This window comes from Myxocyprinus asiaticus, chromosome 18 (genome assembly GCF_019703515.2).
Source record: "Myxocyprinus asiaticus isolate MX2 ecotype Aquarium Trade chromosome 18, UBuf_Myxa_2, whole genome shotgun sequence".
Lineage (NCBI taxonomy): Eukaryota > Metazoa > Chordata > Actinopteri > Cypriniformes > Catostomidae > Myxocyprinus > Myxocyprinus asiaticus.
The window spans coordinates 1,409,711-1,427,795 of record NC_059361.1 but is presented as its reverse complement, the minus strand read 5'-3'; the positions used below and the strand labels follow the sequence as shown (position 1 = coordinate 1,427,795).

Here is an 18,085-nt window from a genome sequence, read left to right as displayed (position 1 = left end):
TCCCTCTTCGGATCACTGTCAGTAGGTACTCACCACTGCTGACCGGGAGCACCCCACAAGCTTTGCTGTTTCAGAGATGCTCTGACCCAGTCGTCTGGTCATAACAATTTGGCCCTTGTCAAAGTTGCTCAGGTCTTTACTCCTGTCCATTTCTCCAGCACTGAACACGTTGACTACGAGAACTAATTGTTCGCTTACCATCTAATCTACCCAGACCTTGATATGTGGCCTTGTTAGGAGATGATCAACGTTATTCGCTTCACCTGTGAGTGGTCATAATATTTTGGCTCATCGTTGTATATATATTTGCAACGTGAATGATCATTTTTGACTTCATAACTGTCCAATCTGTAGAAGTAGCAGGTGTTTAGAATCAATTTTAGGACAAAAACCTGACGGTTTTCTCATCTTCGTCTTTCTCGTTTCTCACTTCGTGCTCATAGCTTTGAATTAATACATCACATTCAGTCAGTCAGTCACATACGATGTAGTCGCACAAATATTTCAACGTATCCGAAATTCTGCTTCTGCAGATGGTCGGAACTCCACACAGCTGCTGTGCAACACACCGTTTGAAATGACTGACCTCTGGTCTGTCATCTGTCATTTGTCGGATTCAGTGAAAAGGCGGCTTCAGTCCATTAAGATGAAAGAAAATGATCTGCAAAAATGTAGTGAGTACTTTTCAAGTTTAAAAAAAATTGTATGGAGAAATGTAATTAAGTAAAAGTACAAAGTATTCAGTTTAAATTGCACTTGAGTAAAAAACAAATCCCCCAAAATAATACTTAAGTATTTTTACTCAATTATTTTACACCCCTGATGGAGTTAGGGTTAGTTTATATAAGGTTTTACATTAAAACCTGTTTGAGTCAAAAGATTAGAGTTACTAGTTTCATCCAATATGTCAATTAGAGCAATTTATCATGAAACGGCACGCTGTTAAACACAATGACCACATACGTGGACTGTATGCTCAGCTTCAGTTTAAATATCCCACATTCACTGTGCATTATCACATTGAGAATAAAAATGTGTCTTCCAGAGGCTTTATATGGAGTTAGGATGAACATAAGGTGCATTTCAAACTGTTCTGAGACCAGTGCAGACAGACAGCACACTGGAGGTTAAGTCGTTCACTAAATAGGGAGCAAGGGAGCATCCTATAGCTCTCTATGCAGTTAAGTGCATTCACTCCTAAAATCTGATCAAAAGTTCAGTTTCAGGCTGCAGATGATGTTTGGATCACTCAACATGTTTGACAGACATGTGACAATGATAATCAGTACATAGATTCAGAATTTATAATGTATCATTTTATTTTAACATGGTTGACAGTGATTGGATGATGCTGGACATTACTTTGAATCAGAATTAATTATGCTAATTTCTGATGTAATGTCTGTAACATCTCAAAAACTTGAATAATCAACACTCCTGGACACATCGTAAACAATTTGATGAAAAATATCTGACTTTCTATAGCTTGGTGTTATTTAAAATTTCACAACATAGTCCCGCTGTCCACATATGTGGACATATATTTTTAGGAAAACTATTTGTATTTTTTTGCATGTTTCTTATGGGCTACTAGTTACAAATAAAACATGGGAATGGAAAATGCACACAGCAGTCACGCTCAGGTCTCAGGAGGTTAACCTTAAAAGCATCATCTGCTTGGGAGAACATTTAACTCACTTTTAGTGCCACCCAGTGGACATTTCACCTCAAAATTGCAGCAATACGTGTAATGAACCACATAATATATTTCTGCAAAAATGTCATCGCAGTCATGTAAATTTTATGAGATCAGTGGCATTTTTGCCATGAGCCCCCTTTCATTTCTGACTCTGTTCCAAACTGTATGACTTACTTACTTCTGTGGAACACAACAGAAGATTTGGGTAGAATTTTATCCTTGGTCACCATTCACTTTTATTGCATGTTTTTCCACATAAAGTGAATGTAAATGGTGACTGAGGCCTAAAATGTTGTGTTCCACCAAAGAAAGACGTATGAAAGTTAAACTGGTTTAAAACATCAGGGTGAATAAATGACATAATTGTGAGTACTGTGGAGCTAAGGTTTTTCAGAAGGCATTTTGGAATAACTGCCTTGAGACGTCACACAGGTCACATAAACTACAACACATAGAGACTATATCACCTAGATATCATATAGAGACTGTGTCTGTTCTCCTAAACTACCAAACACAAAACTCTCACTAAATCATTTAGAACATTTTTATTAAGGTCAAACTTGTAAAGAAAAATAAATAAATAAATTGAAGATAAACATCATATAGAGATAGGGCTACTAAACATTAGATCTCTTTCAACCTAAGCACTAATTGTAAATTAAATTATTACAGATCATAGTTTTGAAGCACTCTGTTTGACTGAAATGTGGCTTAAACCGGATGAATATATTAGTTTAAATGAATCTACTCCCCCAGGTTATTGTTATAAATATGAGCCTCGTCTGAAGGGTCGAGGAAGAGGTGTTGCTACAATTTACAGTGATGTTTTTGGTGTTACTCAGAGGACAGGATATAAGTTTAAGTCTTTTGAACTAATAATGTTTAATATGACACCATCAGATTAGAAATTCACAATTCTCCAAATTAGCAGAGTGTAAAGACTGGATGGCCAGAAATGTCCTTCTACTCAATTCCGTCAAAACAGAGGTACTAATTATTGGACCAAAAACCTCTAAAAATAAGCCGCTAAAATATAATTTAACTCTTGATGGATGTACTGCTACATCGTCTTCTACAGCGAAGAACTTAGGTGTTATATTTGATACCAATCTGTCCTCTGAAAATTAAATTTCCAATGTTTGTAGAACAGCATTCTTCCACCTCAGAAATATTTCTAAATTACGACACATGCTCTCTGTTGCTGATGCTGAAAAACTAATTCATGCGTTCATGACCTCAAGACTAGATTATTGTAATGCATTACTGGGAGGATGTCCAGCAAGATCAATAAATAAACTTCAATTGGTTCAAAATGCAGCTGCCAGAGTGCTGACTAGAACCAAGAAATATGATCATTTTAGCCCTATTATATCGTCGTTACATTGGCTACCTGTTAAATTTCGTATTAATTTTAAAATTCTGTTAACTACAAACAAAGCTTTAAATGGTCTAGCTCCACAGTACTTAAGTGACCTTCTGACACGCTATATTACATCACGTTCATTATAATCACAAAACTCTGGCCTGTTAATAGTTCCTAGAATATCAAAATCCACAAAAGGAGGTAGATCCTTTTCCTATTTGTCTCCTAAACTGTAGAATAGTCTCCCTAACACTGTTCAGGATGCAGACACACTCAGTTTAAGTCTAGACTAAAGACTCATCTATTTAGCCAGACATACACCTCATTTATCCTTCAACTCACAATTAAGCTGCTTTAGTTAGGTCTGCATGAACCAGAAACCAGAAACAGTGATCATGATCTATAACTCTGCAATAAATTGAATGGCATCAACGCTAATATTATTTTATTTGTTTCCCTGTCTGAACCTCGGGACTCCTATCCTGAGGTCACCAGAACCGGACAGATCCAGCTCCGTTCCTGCTTGGTGTCGGACTCCACTGCTACATGTCTCTGAGTAATGATGACTAAACACAGCCGGTGCCAGCCAGACACCACTTCAGTCTTTTATGATGGACTTCAAAGGATGAACTGATGCCAACTCCAACCATAAGACATGGGATACTTCATGTGCCACTGCCTGAACCTTGGACTTAGGATGGACCTCACCGAACCTCACTGAAATGACCTGCCGGTTGAACTGTGATGCACCTCACTGATCACTGCCTGCATCACCTCGGTCTAATGATGGACAACACTCTTATAATGTAATACACAGACTGTTATTACATTATACATTATAGATAATGAATCTAGAGAATAGGTGGAGATAGGGTGGAGGTGGGATGTCAGGAGAGTGTCACAGGAAGCAGGTAAGCAGCAGCTTATATACTCCTGCTCATGTGCTGTGATTTGTCAGATTAAATTAACATGCTCCTCCCGAACCTCTGTTAATTAACTCCATATGTTATGGAGTTTTGTGTTGCCACAGTCACCTTCAGCTTGCTCACCGGGGTTCTACATCCAATAATTATTTAATTAATACATTTGCATACACAATTTACAATCATATTTAATCAAACTACACAATGATGACTCTAAGACTTTATAGATATTACAGTTTCATTTTCTGTTAATGCATGATTTCCTGTGCAGCTGCTTTGAAACTATGTGTGTTGTAAAAGGTGCTATACAAATAAAAATGACGACTTGAATGACTTGAATACATTGAGCACACAAGAAGCCTGTTCACATCCTCATTAATGTCGTAAAAATGTTTTGGTTCACAAGAATGCCCCATTAGAGTCACAAACATTAAACTTGAAACAGATCAGGCTTTGGAAATTACGGAAAAAACGAAAAAGTCTGATGCACTCATGAGAGTGCTTGAGTTCATGTGTGAGTGACTAAAAACATTTCCTGCCTAAAGTGTGACGTAAAAAAGATAGACTGGAGCTCGGCAATGATGCAGAGTGCAGAAATCATTGCCCAGTCTCTGCACTTTTTGTGGGTCACATGCTTTAACAGTGTTTTTCTTCCGTCACTTTACTGTGTCTCTCTCTTTCTTGTAACTCTACATTATACAGATCCTGTGAGCAGTTCTCAGAAATGATCCAAAAACATGTTCTGATTTTCCAGAATCAACATTAGTGAGGTCCAAACTCAAAGTTAAATTGTCTTAGTAGTTTTCAGCCAGTGCTTGGACTGTCATTCTGTTGCCAAGTGTCCCGCCACTTTTTTTTATTAAAAAGGTTTTTTTTTTTTATGTTTAATCATGTGCAGGATATGAATTAAAGATATTTATAATTACATTTTCACTAGTTAAAATGCTCATTCTTGACATCAGGAATGTAATCACTATTAGTGAAAATCCAGAACTATTAGTTATTACGTTTGCACTAGTGAAATCGTTAATTAATGATGTTAGAAATTACATAATTACTCAAGGAAATACACATTCTTGATATCAGAAATGGAATTTCAACTTATTTAAAGCCGTCATGTTGTTTATCTGTTACTGTATTGTCACTAGTAGCATTTCACAATCTGTCATTCACTCATGTTCAAAACACAAATACAGATATCTATAATTAATGTATTACTAGTTAAATGGTTTTAATCCAAAACTATATTTTAAGGCATTAATAACTTCTTAAATGTTCATACATGTAAAAAGATTGATATTTTTGGCATGTTAACTGACAAATATAAAAGTAATGAATTAAGATGCCATTTTTTTTTTTTTATAATAAAATGTAGAAATTCTTTAACCTTTAAAAATATACATTAACTACAGCAAAACCAGTGTGATACATGTGAAGACATCTTTTTTTATCAACATTTCTGTGAAATTTTATCTAAATATAACATAATATGCAATTTATATTAACATCTAATGTGAGAATTACTAGTCATTTGAATTAATTTCCTATTACTCATGACTGCTCAATAAAACTTGGTGGTCAAAAGTGATGAAACTGTGTGTGACTGTATGTGTGTTTGTGTGTGCGTGTGTGTGACTGTATGTGTGTGTTTGTGTGTGACTGTATGTGTGTTTGTGTGTGTGTGGGTGTGTGTGTGTGTGTTTGTGTGACTGTGTGTGTGTGTGTGAGTGTGTTTGTGTGACTGTGTGTGTGTGTGTGTGTGACTGTATGTGTGTGTGTGTGTGTGTGTGTGTGACTGTGTGTGTGTTTGTGTGTGTGTGTGTGACTGTGTGTGTGTTTGTGTGTGTGTGTGTGTGTGTTTGTGTTTGTTTGTGTGTGTGTGTGTGTGTGTGTGGAACCAACATATTATTTTTAATTAAACTTCATCAAAACAACTTTACAACTCAAGTATACAACATTAATACTTCTTTACTATGTTTTTAAGCGAAATCTATTCTATTAACATGAACTGTTGAATGTTGATGCATCAGATGACTGCAGAGTAAAATATGAACAATTTCCTCTTTCAAGCCCTGTTTAGACTGTGTGCATGAACATTTGCTCTCATCACACCTCATTTAGACAGTAATACCGTTGATTTAATTTATTTGTTGTTTGTTACATCCGTCATGTCTGTTTTCTACAGGAATGTGTGTGTGTGTTTGTGTGTGTGGGTGTGTGTGTGTGTTTGTTTGTGTGTGTGTGTGTGTTTGTGTGTGTGGGTGTGTGTGAGCGTGTTTGTGTGTGACTGTATGTGTGTGTGTGTGTTTGTTTGTGTGTGTGTGTGTTTGTGTGTGACTGTATGTGTGTTTGTGTGTGTGTGTTGGTGTGTGACTGTGTGTGTGTGTGTGTGTGTGTGTGTGTGTTTGTGTGTGACTATGTGTGTGTGTGTGTGTGTGTTTGTGTTTGACTGTATGTGTGTTTGTGTGTGAGTGTGTTTGTGTGTGTGTGTTTGTGTGTGACTGTGTGTGTGTGTGTGTCTGTCTCTGTGTGTGTCTGTATGTATGTATGTATGTATGTATGTGTGTGTGTGTGTATGTGTGTGTGTATGTGCTTTGAGAGAGTCTGGGAAAGAGGCTAAATGTAAGTGAAGTGTTTATAAGTAAAAATGTATTTATTGATGTACAAAAAACATAATATCATGTGTAAAGCCACAATTAATGGTGTACCTAGGAGAACTGGGGCTGTTTTAAAGGCAAAGGTGGCCACACCAAATATTGATTTAACTTGTTTATGTTTACTGGACTTTGTATGACATTAAGTGATAAATGAAAACTATTTATGACATTATTTTTGAAGACATCCTCACTATGCAACATTTTTCACAAGTGCATAAAAATTTTGCACAGTACTGTATATATATTGTTTTTACTAGTGACAAGTGCAGTTGAAGTCAGAAGTTTACATATACTTAGACTGAAGTCATTCACCTATTTTTTAACCACTCCACAGATTTCATATCAGCAAACTAGAGTTTTGGCAAGTCGTTTAGGACATCTACTTTGTGCATGACACGAGTAATTTCTTCCAAACATTGTTACACAAAATTGTGCAAATCAATCCCAGAACAACAGCAAAGGACCTTGTGAAGATGCTGGAGGAAACAGGTAGACAAGTATCTATATCCACAGTAAAACGAGTCCTATATCGACATAACCTGAAAGGAAGAAGCCACTGCTCCAAAACTGCCATGAAAAAAGCCAGACTACAGTTTGCAAGTGCACATGGGGACAAAGATCTTACTTTCTGGAGAAATTTCCTCTGGTCTAATAAAACAAAAATAGAACTGTTTGGCCATAATGACCATCATCATGTTTGGAGGAAAAAGGGTGAGGCTTGCAAGCCGAAGAACACCATCCCAACCGTGAAGCATGGGGGTGGCAGCATCATGTTGTGGGGGTGCTTTGCTGCAGGAGGGACTGGTGTACTTCACAAAATAGATGACATCATGAGGAAGGAAAATTATGTGGATATATTGAAGCAACATCTCAAGACATCAGACAGGAAGTTAAAGCTCGGACGCAAATGGGTCTTCCAAATGGACAATGACCCCAAGCATACCTCCAAAGTTGTGGCAAAATGTCTTAAGGACAACAAAGTCAAGGTATTGGAGGGGACATCACAAAGCCCTGACCTCAATCTGATAGTAAATGTGTGGGCAGAACTGAAAAAGCGTGTGTGAGCAAGGAGGTCTACAAACCTGACTCAGTTACACCAGTTCTGTCTGGAGGAATGGGACAAAATTCCAGAAACTTATTGTGAGAAGCTTGTGGAAGGATACCCAAAACATTTGACCCAAGTTAAACAATTTAAAGGCAATGCTACCAAATACTAACAAAGTGTATGTAAACTTCTGACCCACTGGGAATGTGATGAAAGAAATAAAAGCTGAAATAAATCATTCTCTCTACTATTATTCTGACATTTCACATTCTTAAAATAAAGTAGTGATCCTAACTGACCTAAAACAGGGAATGTTTTCTACGATTAAATGTCAGGAATTGTGAAAAACTGAGTTTAAATGTATTTGGCTAAGATGTGTATGTACTTCTGACTTCAACTGTACATAGTGGAATCATGTGATTGGAATTTCAGTTAGTAAGAAATTAAAGGAATGTTCCAGGTTCAATACAAGTTAAGCTCAATCGACAGCATGTGTGGCATAATACTGATTAACACAAACATTAATTTCAACTCATCCCTCCTTTAAAAAACAAAAAACAAAAGTGGTTACACTGAGGCACACAATGGAAGTGAATGTGGTCAAAGTCGTTTGGCATTCAATGGGAAAAAAATGGAGAGTGGGACTGTTTTTCAACATTTTATCTGGAATTGACAGGATTGTGAAATGTATTACATAACAGAATGGAGTCAGGAATTGTGCTTAATAAAACCAGGAATGTGTATTGATGAAGTACACAGCACCAATTTTGATTTCATGTTGACTTCAAGTCTCTGTATATTTGTGTTGACATCATGGTGACCCTCCAGAATTCCATGTAAGGTATTTAAACTCCTCTTTACATTGCCTGCCGAGTCACAGCGTGTGTGAACAATACAATATTTTATGTGTTTTAATGACACATGGATACATACCAACATTCCTGAACGTTAGTATGTATTTCATTCTCTTTCTCAGTGGACCTAGAGAAAACTCCAGGAATAAACACACACACACACACACACAGACACACACACACACACGGCAGAAATAGCAGATGCTACAGAAATAGAAACACTTCCTCAGTGGTCCGGTTCGCTGGATTCCCGTAACTTTGGCTGTGAGTGAAGAATCACGCTGCAATTACGAATGACGGAAAAAAAAATGACTGATTTAAAATAAATGCTTTTTGCAACACAGAGCAGACGTGTGTCACCACATCTGGATAACTGTAACACTAATTCAAAAGGGAGTTTATAATCGTGTAAATACACATGAAGCCACATATGTTTTCACTGAGGTTAACAGTAGTGCATTTGATTTACAGGGTGCTGCTGGATGAAGCAATATGCATACTGTGCAAATACTTTCACTTGTACTTTCACATTATATTTTATGGCCTTATACACAACATTTTTGCACCTTTATTTCTATCTGATAAAACTCAAAATGGTTCCAGTCTCTTCTTCAGTGGAAGTCTATGGGATTTTTTGGTCCTCGCAATCAATTAGAAAAGCAAAAGCATGATTTATCACTCATGTCTGTCAAAGTTTACTTAGGCTTACTGGTTTTCAAAAATGTTTTAATACTGACAGATGCATTCCAGATGCAGAGAGAATCTTGAAAAGTTATCCTACTAATTAAGTTGGACTAATCTTTTTTATCCCCTTTTCTCCCTAATTTGGAATGCCCAATTCCCACTACTTAGTAGGTCCTCGTGGTGGCGCGGTTACTCACCTCAATCCGGGTGGTGGAGGACAAGTCTCAGTTGCCTCCGCTTCTGAGACCGTCAATCTGCGCATTTTATCACGTGGCTCGTTGTGCATGACTCACAGCATGTGGAGGCTCATGCTACTCTCCACGATCCACGCACAACTTACCACACGCCCCATTGAGAGCGAGAACCACTAATCGTGACCACGAGGAGGTTACCTCATGTGACTCTACCCTCCCTAGCAACTGGGCCAACTTGGTTGCTTAGGAGACCTGGCTGGAGTCACTCAGCACACCCTGGATTCAAACTCGCGACTCCAGGTGTGATAGTCAGCGTCAGTACTCGTTGAGTTACCCATGCCCCCAAGTTGGATTAATCTTAAAGGAATAGTTCACCCCACAAATCATGAAAATTCTCTCATCGTTTACTCACTATCATATCATCCCAGATGCAGGGCCGTAACCACAATATACACTGAGGGTGACAAGTTCCCCCCCCCCCCCAATAATCAGATATGGCCAGACTGTCCCCCCCAATAATTGATATCCTTGTTGCAGTCCATGATGCACCGCCGTCTAGTTGTCATTAAGTTGTTGCAGGAATAAAGTAACTTTTTAGCGTGCACAATAGTCTAACAATGCTCGTCAGTGTCATTTGCCAATTAACTCGATGAAGGTGGGACTCAAGTTTAAGAAGTTGAGCGGGAACCTCATGGATTATTCCAGTGCCACGCATCAGCCCAGATGCGCATCACTTTCAATATTTAAGTCCTTTTTTTTACCATAAATTCTTCTCCCTGTCCAGTAGGTGTCGATATGCGTGAAGAATGTGAATCGGCAAAAACAAAAGAAGAATGTGAAAGTGAAAGTGGAGACTTATATTAACAAAAGGAGTTAAATATTGATCTGTTTCTCACCCACACCAATCATATCTCTTCTGAAGACATGGATTAAACCACTGGAGTCATATGGATTACTTTCATGCTACATTTATGTGTTTTTTGGAGCTTCAAAGTTCTGGTCACCATTCACTTGCATTGTATGGACCTACAGAGCTGAGATATTCTTCTAAAAATCTTAATTTGTGTTCAGCAGAAGAAAGAAAGTCATACACATCTGGGATGGCATGAGGGTGAGTAAATGATGAGAGAATTTTCACTTTTGGGTGAACTGTCCCTTTAACAGTTTACTTTGCACCTTTGTGTTCCTGATGTGTGTAATTTGTCTGGTGGTAAAAGCAATGTAATATCCTGTTTCATTGCTGTGCCTCTGGTGTTTGTCAATGAAAAACAACAGATGCATTCATTTTTATTTATTTATTTTCAGTATTTTGACTTTTTCCTGATTTCCTCCCCCTTTCCTTCTTGTCTTTTATTTGATATCAGATTTCATTCATCTGAGGACATAAAATGAAATGTGTTTGAATGAATTAGTCACACATACTTCTGTGAACCTGTTGACCTCAAGACCTCGTGTTTGTAGATATGTACCTGCTTATTCTTTATTATTAATATTTTCAACATTTTAGATTAATACAAGGCCATCAAAACTGTGATATAACAAAAATCTAAATATGGGAATACTGTACACAACTCACTCGCAAGAGAGACTGTGATGTCTGTCCCAGTACAGTCCATCCACAGCTGGGCATCCCATGATTAACACTAACCAGCATTAACCGGCCTAGACCAGCATGGAAACTTTTGCTGGTCTAAGCTGTTTTTTTTTTTCTCAGCAGGGAAGATTATTTATGTATATATATATATATATATATATAATGTATATATACTGTATGTGTGTGTGTGTGTGTTTGTACATTTATATACAGTATAGTATATGCAGTATGTGTGTGTAAAGGATTTATATCATCCCGCATATTACACGGCTACCTACCAAACTGACAAATGGACACGAAAAATTGTTTTGCGTTGAAATTGTGTTATTATGTGATTAGAAATATATACAGTATATACACTGATGAGCCAAAACATTATGACCACTCACAGGTGAAGCGAATAATGTTGATCATCTCCTAACAAGGTCACATGTCAAGGTCAAGTTCAAGAGCATCTCTGAAATGGCAATGCTTGTGGGGTGCAAGCATTGGTGAGTACGTGTTGGGCACCCAAGACTCATTGATGTGCGAGGGCAATGAAGGCTATACCGTCTGGTCTGAACCTGCTGTATATGGGGTTGCGTAGCTGCAGACTGGTCAGAGTGCACATGATGACCCCTGTCCACCGTCGAAAGCGCCTACAATGGGCATGCAAGCGTCAGAACTGGATCTTGGAGCAGTGGAAGAATGTCGCCTTGTCCGATGACTCCCGTTTTCTTTTACAGCATGTGGACGGCCGTTTACCTGGGGAAGTGATGGCACCTGGATGCACTGTGGGAAGACGACAAGCCGGTTGAGGCAGTGTGATGATCAGGGCAATGTTCTGCAGGGGTCTGGCCATTCATGTGGATGTCAACTGGACACATGCCACCTACCTAAACGTGGTTGCAGACCAGGTACACCCCTTCATGGCAATGGTATTCCCTGATGGCAGTGGCCTCATTCAGCAGGATAATGTGCCCTGCCACACTGCACACATTGTTCGGGAATGGTTTGAGGAACATGATGAAGAGTTCAAGGTGTTGCCCTGGCCTCCAAATTTCCCAGATCTCACTCCAATTGAACACCTATGGGATGTGCTGTACCAACAAGTCCGATCCATGGAGGCCCCACCTCGCAACTTACAGGACTTGAAGGATCTGCTGCTAATGTCACAGGACATCTTCATGGGTCTTGTAGAGTCCATGCCTCGATGGTTCGCCACTGTTTTGGCAGCATATTAGGCAGGTGGTCATAATGTTTTGGCTTATCAGTGTATAAAGATTAACACATTTCAATTTCATAACAAAATTCCATAAAAATTGAATTGTGTAATGTTTAACCAAATTAAGTTTTTTATTTTATTTTATTTTTATTAAAGATTACTCTTTAAATCAATTCTAATAAATTTGATTAATATTTTGTTATGAAATTGAAATCCATAAATCTTAAAATAATTTTTGAAGTATGTATAAATATATAATATTAGTAATAAATATAAATATGAAATATATCAGGTAGTGTATGTCGCTATTACACCAAAGACAAGCGGATACAGACAGTGAAATATTCCAGTACTATTAGAAGACAGTTCAGCACTCTTTGAACTATTTGTCCAATCAGATTATAGAGATCTGGAATGAACTGTTTTATTATTCATTCAGAGTATTATCAAAGTGCTCTCTTGGTACACAGCCACTGATATTTCCAAAGTTTGCCCTGACATTCCTAATATTTGCATCCAACTGCTCAGAAAGTGGGTGTGAGTTTTTTTTTTGTTTTTTTTTACTATGTTTGGCAAGTTTTTCCTCAAAATGCGTCCCTTAGGATGAGAGTTTTCAATTATTGTAAGATTAGCTTCTTGTGTTAAAAGTTACAAAGCAGTAGTGAATTGTAAAACATACCGCCACAGTGAACGGTGTGTATTGCAGTGACACATATTTGTAGTACATGCAGAAGAGATGGGTTTGTGTTGTGTTTGAGGTGCAAGCGGGGGTGTTGTCCCCCCTCACGCACACTGTCAAGGGAAGGCAAGAGGTGATTCACACATGAGTCAACAGCTATCAGCTATATAAGCCTGACCACTCATGGATCCTGAGTATGATACAGTCTTCACATCTCAAAGGTAAGTTCCCTTCTCTCTTCTGTACTTCACACAGCTCACCTGTGCATGTAGCACTCTCGCCTACTTTATCATCTAACTTTATATGTATAGCCTTTAATAAAGCATTTGTACCATGTGGAAAGTTTCAAATGCCACAAAGAGGAGGAAAAGTTGAAAGTGTTTTTGGAATGAAGCAATGAGTGTTTACACAAGGCAACATGTTGTTTGGGGAATTGACCAGATATTGAAAGCCAAATGCTGATTGACACAGAGCCAGTGATTAAGAGATTATAAGAGTAAATGGAGCAGATCTGGAGAGGCCTCACTGGACTACATGCATCTAGACATCAGTGTTGTCCAATATCTGGCCATGCAGATGATGAACACAATGGGCACTATTCTTAATGTCGGACAATTTATTACTAGAATAAGTTAGCAGACTATAATATCTGAGATTTCCAGGGTCATGCAAGATGCAACGTCAACTATATAAGGAAGAATCAAGCCTGAATTGTAAGACATCCGAGATAGCTTGAGAGCTTCAGAAAGACCAAGTTTTTAGTTTTTAGACACAAAATACATTTCTATATTAAATGTACTATATGTGCTACTATATGCAGGATTTTCTTTAGAAATATAAAAAATAAATGCTTGGTACAAAAGCCTCATAAAGGGTAATAAATAATGTTTATATACTGTATGTTAATTAATGAAAGTTATTACTGAGAGTTTCTAAGATTAAATGTTGGTGTATAGTCATTACTGATGTATATGCTGCTGTTTTGCTGCAGGTTTTGCTGCACTGTTGAAGTGACACAGACACGCCTACGAAATAAACATGCATTCTTCAGCTCTTCTCTACACATGCATTCTGAGCATGCTCAGTCTGTCTCGTGGCATTCCTATCCGTCCAGATAGTCTGAAAAACTTGGTCAAACTGCAAGCAGAGACCATCAACTCAAGAATCAAGGAACACATTGAGAAGGTAATGTCTTAGTGCTCTAGTGGCATGGATTATTTTCTCTGTTAACCTCTTGATACTCAAGCATGACAGCTGTGTGCATTTTCCATTTCCCTTTTTGATTTGTAACTAGCGGCACCTAATAAACATGCCAAAAAAAAAAAAATGATAAATGATTAAATAACACTAAGATATAGAAAGTCAGATGTTTTTATGATGTTTCCAGGAGTGTTGATTATTCATGTTTTTGAGATGTTACAGACATTACATCAGAAATTAGCATAATTAATTCTGATTCAAAGTAATGTCCAGCATTATCCAATCACTGTCAACCATGTTAAAATAAAATGATACATTATAAATTCTGAATCTATGTACTGATTATCATTGTCACATGTCTGTCAAACATGTTGAGTGATCCAAACATCATCTGCAGCCTGAAACTGAACTTTTGATCAGATTTTAGGAGTGAATGCACTTAACTGCATAGAGAGCTATAGGATGCTCCCTTGCTCCCTATTTAGTGAATGACTTAACCTCCAGTGTGCTGTCTGTCTGCACTGGTCTCAGAACAGTTTGAAATGCACCTTATTTTCATCCTAACTCCATATAAAGCCTCTGAAAGACACATTTATCAGTTTTTGGATGAACATATTTATTCTCGATATGATAATGCACAGAAAATATAGGAATGCATTTACTAATGTTAATGAACAGAACTGTACTGCACAGTGATGATAAAATATATATAAAAAAATATATTAAAATAACGTAAATTAATCCACAGATTTGTTCATGTTGAAAGTTATTCTAAATAACTAACATGTTTTTCAACTTTTGAGCGAATAATGTCCCGAAATCCACGTATGTGGACATCATGTTTATCAGGATGCTGATGAGTGAAAAATGATCAGATTTTTTAAAGCGGCATATCAAACGAAACTAGAGACTCTCCTCTTTCCAACCAAACAGGTTTCAATGAAAGCACTTCAAGAGATTTCTTACCAGAGGCACTTTTGTTGGCGCTGCGCCCGTAGAAGCACTTCACAGAAATCAATGTCATGTTGTTGTGTCACATGACTCGGAGCGGCAGAAGTTTAACCCTTGCTGTGAACAGTATTTAGTCAGTTTAAATTAATTAAAATGATGCATTGCACATAGCGAAGCCAAAATACATTGTACACGCATGTGCATGCGGGGTCGCACGTGGTTAAAGGTGAAGTGTGTAATTTTGTCAATGTTAAAATTATTTCTTTTTAACATCGAAAAGAAAGTATTTTCTTTTCCCTCAGTGCCATAAAGATCCTTTAAAGGACCTCTAATAGTTTAATAGTTAAATGAATAAAAACGTCAAATTCATTGACAAGTTTTGCGAATAAAAGGTTATTTATTGAAGCCAACTTATATTTGCGTTGATAAAAAATGTCATACAATCAATTTGTATGTACGTTTTGTCATATTGTCATCTATTCGACTATTAAAGAAACAAATATTTAACCCCCTCCGTCAACTCCTCGGTTCATTCATAGTATCGACTCACTTATCAGTTCTTGGCCTTTCGGAACATGTCAGAAAGAGACAGTTCCATGGCCCGGGTCAAAGGGAGGCATTGCCTCCCTAGATTTGCCTCTAGCCCCCCCAGAAACCTTTGATGCCCCTGTGAAACAACTGACAACAAAATGATCAATGTTTCCCCCCTAAACATACAAGTGCCTCTGCCACCCCTAGTGTTTCAAAAGCAGACACAAATACGAAGACTGTGAACTGTTAACGTCTTTAATGAGGGAATGAACTACAATCCCATGATGCATTGCCAAAGATGTACAACAAGGAAAAATATAAAACTATTGATTTAAAGTTGTTAATTTGTACTGTATGTACACAATAAATAGCAGTTTGAGAGTGTAGGAAGAGCGACTTGATTGCGTCATTCACAGTTCGTCATAGGTCGCTGCAGAGCTCTTTTGGTGCACTTTGTTCACTGCGATTCTCTGATTGGAGGAAATTACACTAATAAACTTTTTTTTTTATAAAGTTGATATAACATGGAATGATGGCTTCAACAGTTGCATATATATTCATAATATATATATTAACAACCTTGGAGCTCACGACAGTCTTCAAAGTTATCGTAAAAGATCGATTAGAGAAAATGAATAACTAATGGCACACTGGAAGTGTTTGGGAAACCTGTTTGAAAACCCATAATTTTTCTAGCAGCTCTATAGCTCAATTGCTTCTTCTCTTACAGTTGAATCTGTCTCCAAAGCTGCTCATTGGGGCCGAGCTTCATCCTGAGATTCCTGTTGATAAACCCATCCAAGGGTTGAGCTCCATCATGGACACTCTCACCACCTTCCAGAAGATTCTTCACAGCCTGCCCAAGGGTCACGTGAGCCAGTTACACATTGATGTGTCGACATTGCTGGGTTACCTGAAGGAAAGGATGAGGTCTCTGCAGTGCACGCCCAAGAAGACAACCAATGAGAAGTCTCTGGAAGCTTTCTTAGCGGACAATGCCACCCACCCCATCACCGTTGGCTTCATGACTTTAGACAGACTACAAAAATTCATGCAGCGGCTCACTGTTAACCTGGACCAGCTAAAGACCTGCTAATTACTTGCCATTATTGTAGCATACTAGTATACTATTTATTATATTTATTTAAAACACTATATATTTATAAACCAAAGCAGTATTGATGCACATTTTCTATGAATTTACATGTACAAACAGTTTTAAAATGAATTCCTAAAGTACTTCCCTGATATTAAAGGGATAGAGCACCCAAAAAAATACAAATTCAGTCAACATTTACTCACCCTCATGTCGTTCCAAAGCCTTATGACTCTGTTAATTTTTTCCCCACACTGTCATTCTGCATAACATCTCCTTTTATGAAAGAAAGTCATATGGGCTTGGGACAAAATAAGGTGAATGTATGAAGTAAATGAATGAAAGAATTTACCTTTTTGGGTGAACTACACTGCAAAAAATATTTCTTTTACGGAGTATTTTTGTCTTGTTTTCTTTCTAGTAAAAAAATCTACATGATAAATGTACTTGATACGCAAAAAGACATTATATGCATAAACATTGACAATATATTAACCTTGGGGTAAAAAAAAAGAGAAACTAGTTTATTTTTCTTACCCAGATTGTTGGATGTAATCTGATGACATAGTAACTTCAAATGGTCTGTCCTCTATGTAAACAAACACACTAGCAGTCTGTTATCTGCACACATTGCTGTGTCACTCTTTGACCTGTTTGCACGATGACATCACCACTTGCTGAGCATGCTTGATGATGTCACAGTCTTACCAGAAGAGCTCAGTCAGAGTCTGCTGGGAAGCGCGGATCATTTTCCACTTTTACGTCTTGCTGCAATGCCCGCAGGGGTCCAAAGTGAACATGTTTTCCAATTGTGCAAGTTCTAATTTAATAACATTTTTATTAAATATATTTTTTATCCATTTTACGGTTTCTTTTAAATTTTTCAGAATTCAAAAACTTCTGTTTCAAGGTGTAAATCTGATTTTAAATCCCAGATTATCAATGTGCTCGCAGACTTTTGGACCCCATCTGTACATTATATTTTACTACAGTATAAATCAATGCACTTTGAATATCTGAAGAATAGTTTTGTATTTTTGTGACTGATATTTTACTGTAAATGTTTGTTTTTTTCTCCACAAAAACGTTACCAATAAAGAACACTTTAAATGACAATGGTTATTTTGTTTCACTGTAGCACAGCAGTATAAATGACAATGCAGTAAAGATGTATAGGTTTAGAATATGAACACATCTTACAAACATAAGCTTCATCTATGAGACCGGAAACAGTTTCTACAGTCGAGTGTTTCAGCAAAACCCAAAAGGATAAATGCGGTAAATCGGATAAACATGGTAAACCAAAAATGTTTGCAAAACAACAAAAAACACATGATATATACTGCAATACCTGGTAGTGATAAAATTAAATATAACCTGATATACAGACTGATTGATTGGCAGACATTGA

General features: G+C 37.4%; 1 protein-coding gene and 1 long non-coding RNA gene across 2 annotated transcripts in view; one reads left to right on the top strand and one right to left on the bottom strand.

Annotated features, from left to right (window-relative positions):
* Window positions 1-18,085, bottom strand: part of LOC127456223 (uncharacterized) — a 567,953-nt gene that overhangs the window by 331,429 nt on the left and 218,439 nt on the right. The window lies entirely within an intron of this gene.
* Window positions 13,484-18,006, top strand: lepa (leptin a). The gene is made up of 3 exons (XM_051724608.1): window positions 13,484-13,609; window positions 13,888-14,081; window positions 16,309-18,006. Exons 2-3 carry the CDS (start codon window positions 13,935-13,937, stop codon window positions 16,672-16,674), a joined length of 513 nt encoding a protein of 170 aa, XP_051580568.1. The 5' UTR covers window positions 13,484-13,609; window positions 13,888-13,934; the 3' UTR covers window positions 16,675-18,006.

Excerpts from the sequence above, each read along its gene's own strand:
- lepa (XM_051724608.1), top strand. The coding sequence starts at position 13,935 with ATGCATTCTTCAGCTCTTCTCTACACATGCATTCTGAGCATGCTCAGT. Across the intron at positions 14,082-16,308 it reads TCAAGGAACACATTGAGAAG|TTGAATCTGTCTCCAAAGCT; the intron begins GTAATGTCTTAG and ends CTTCTCTTACAG.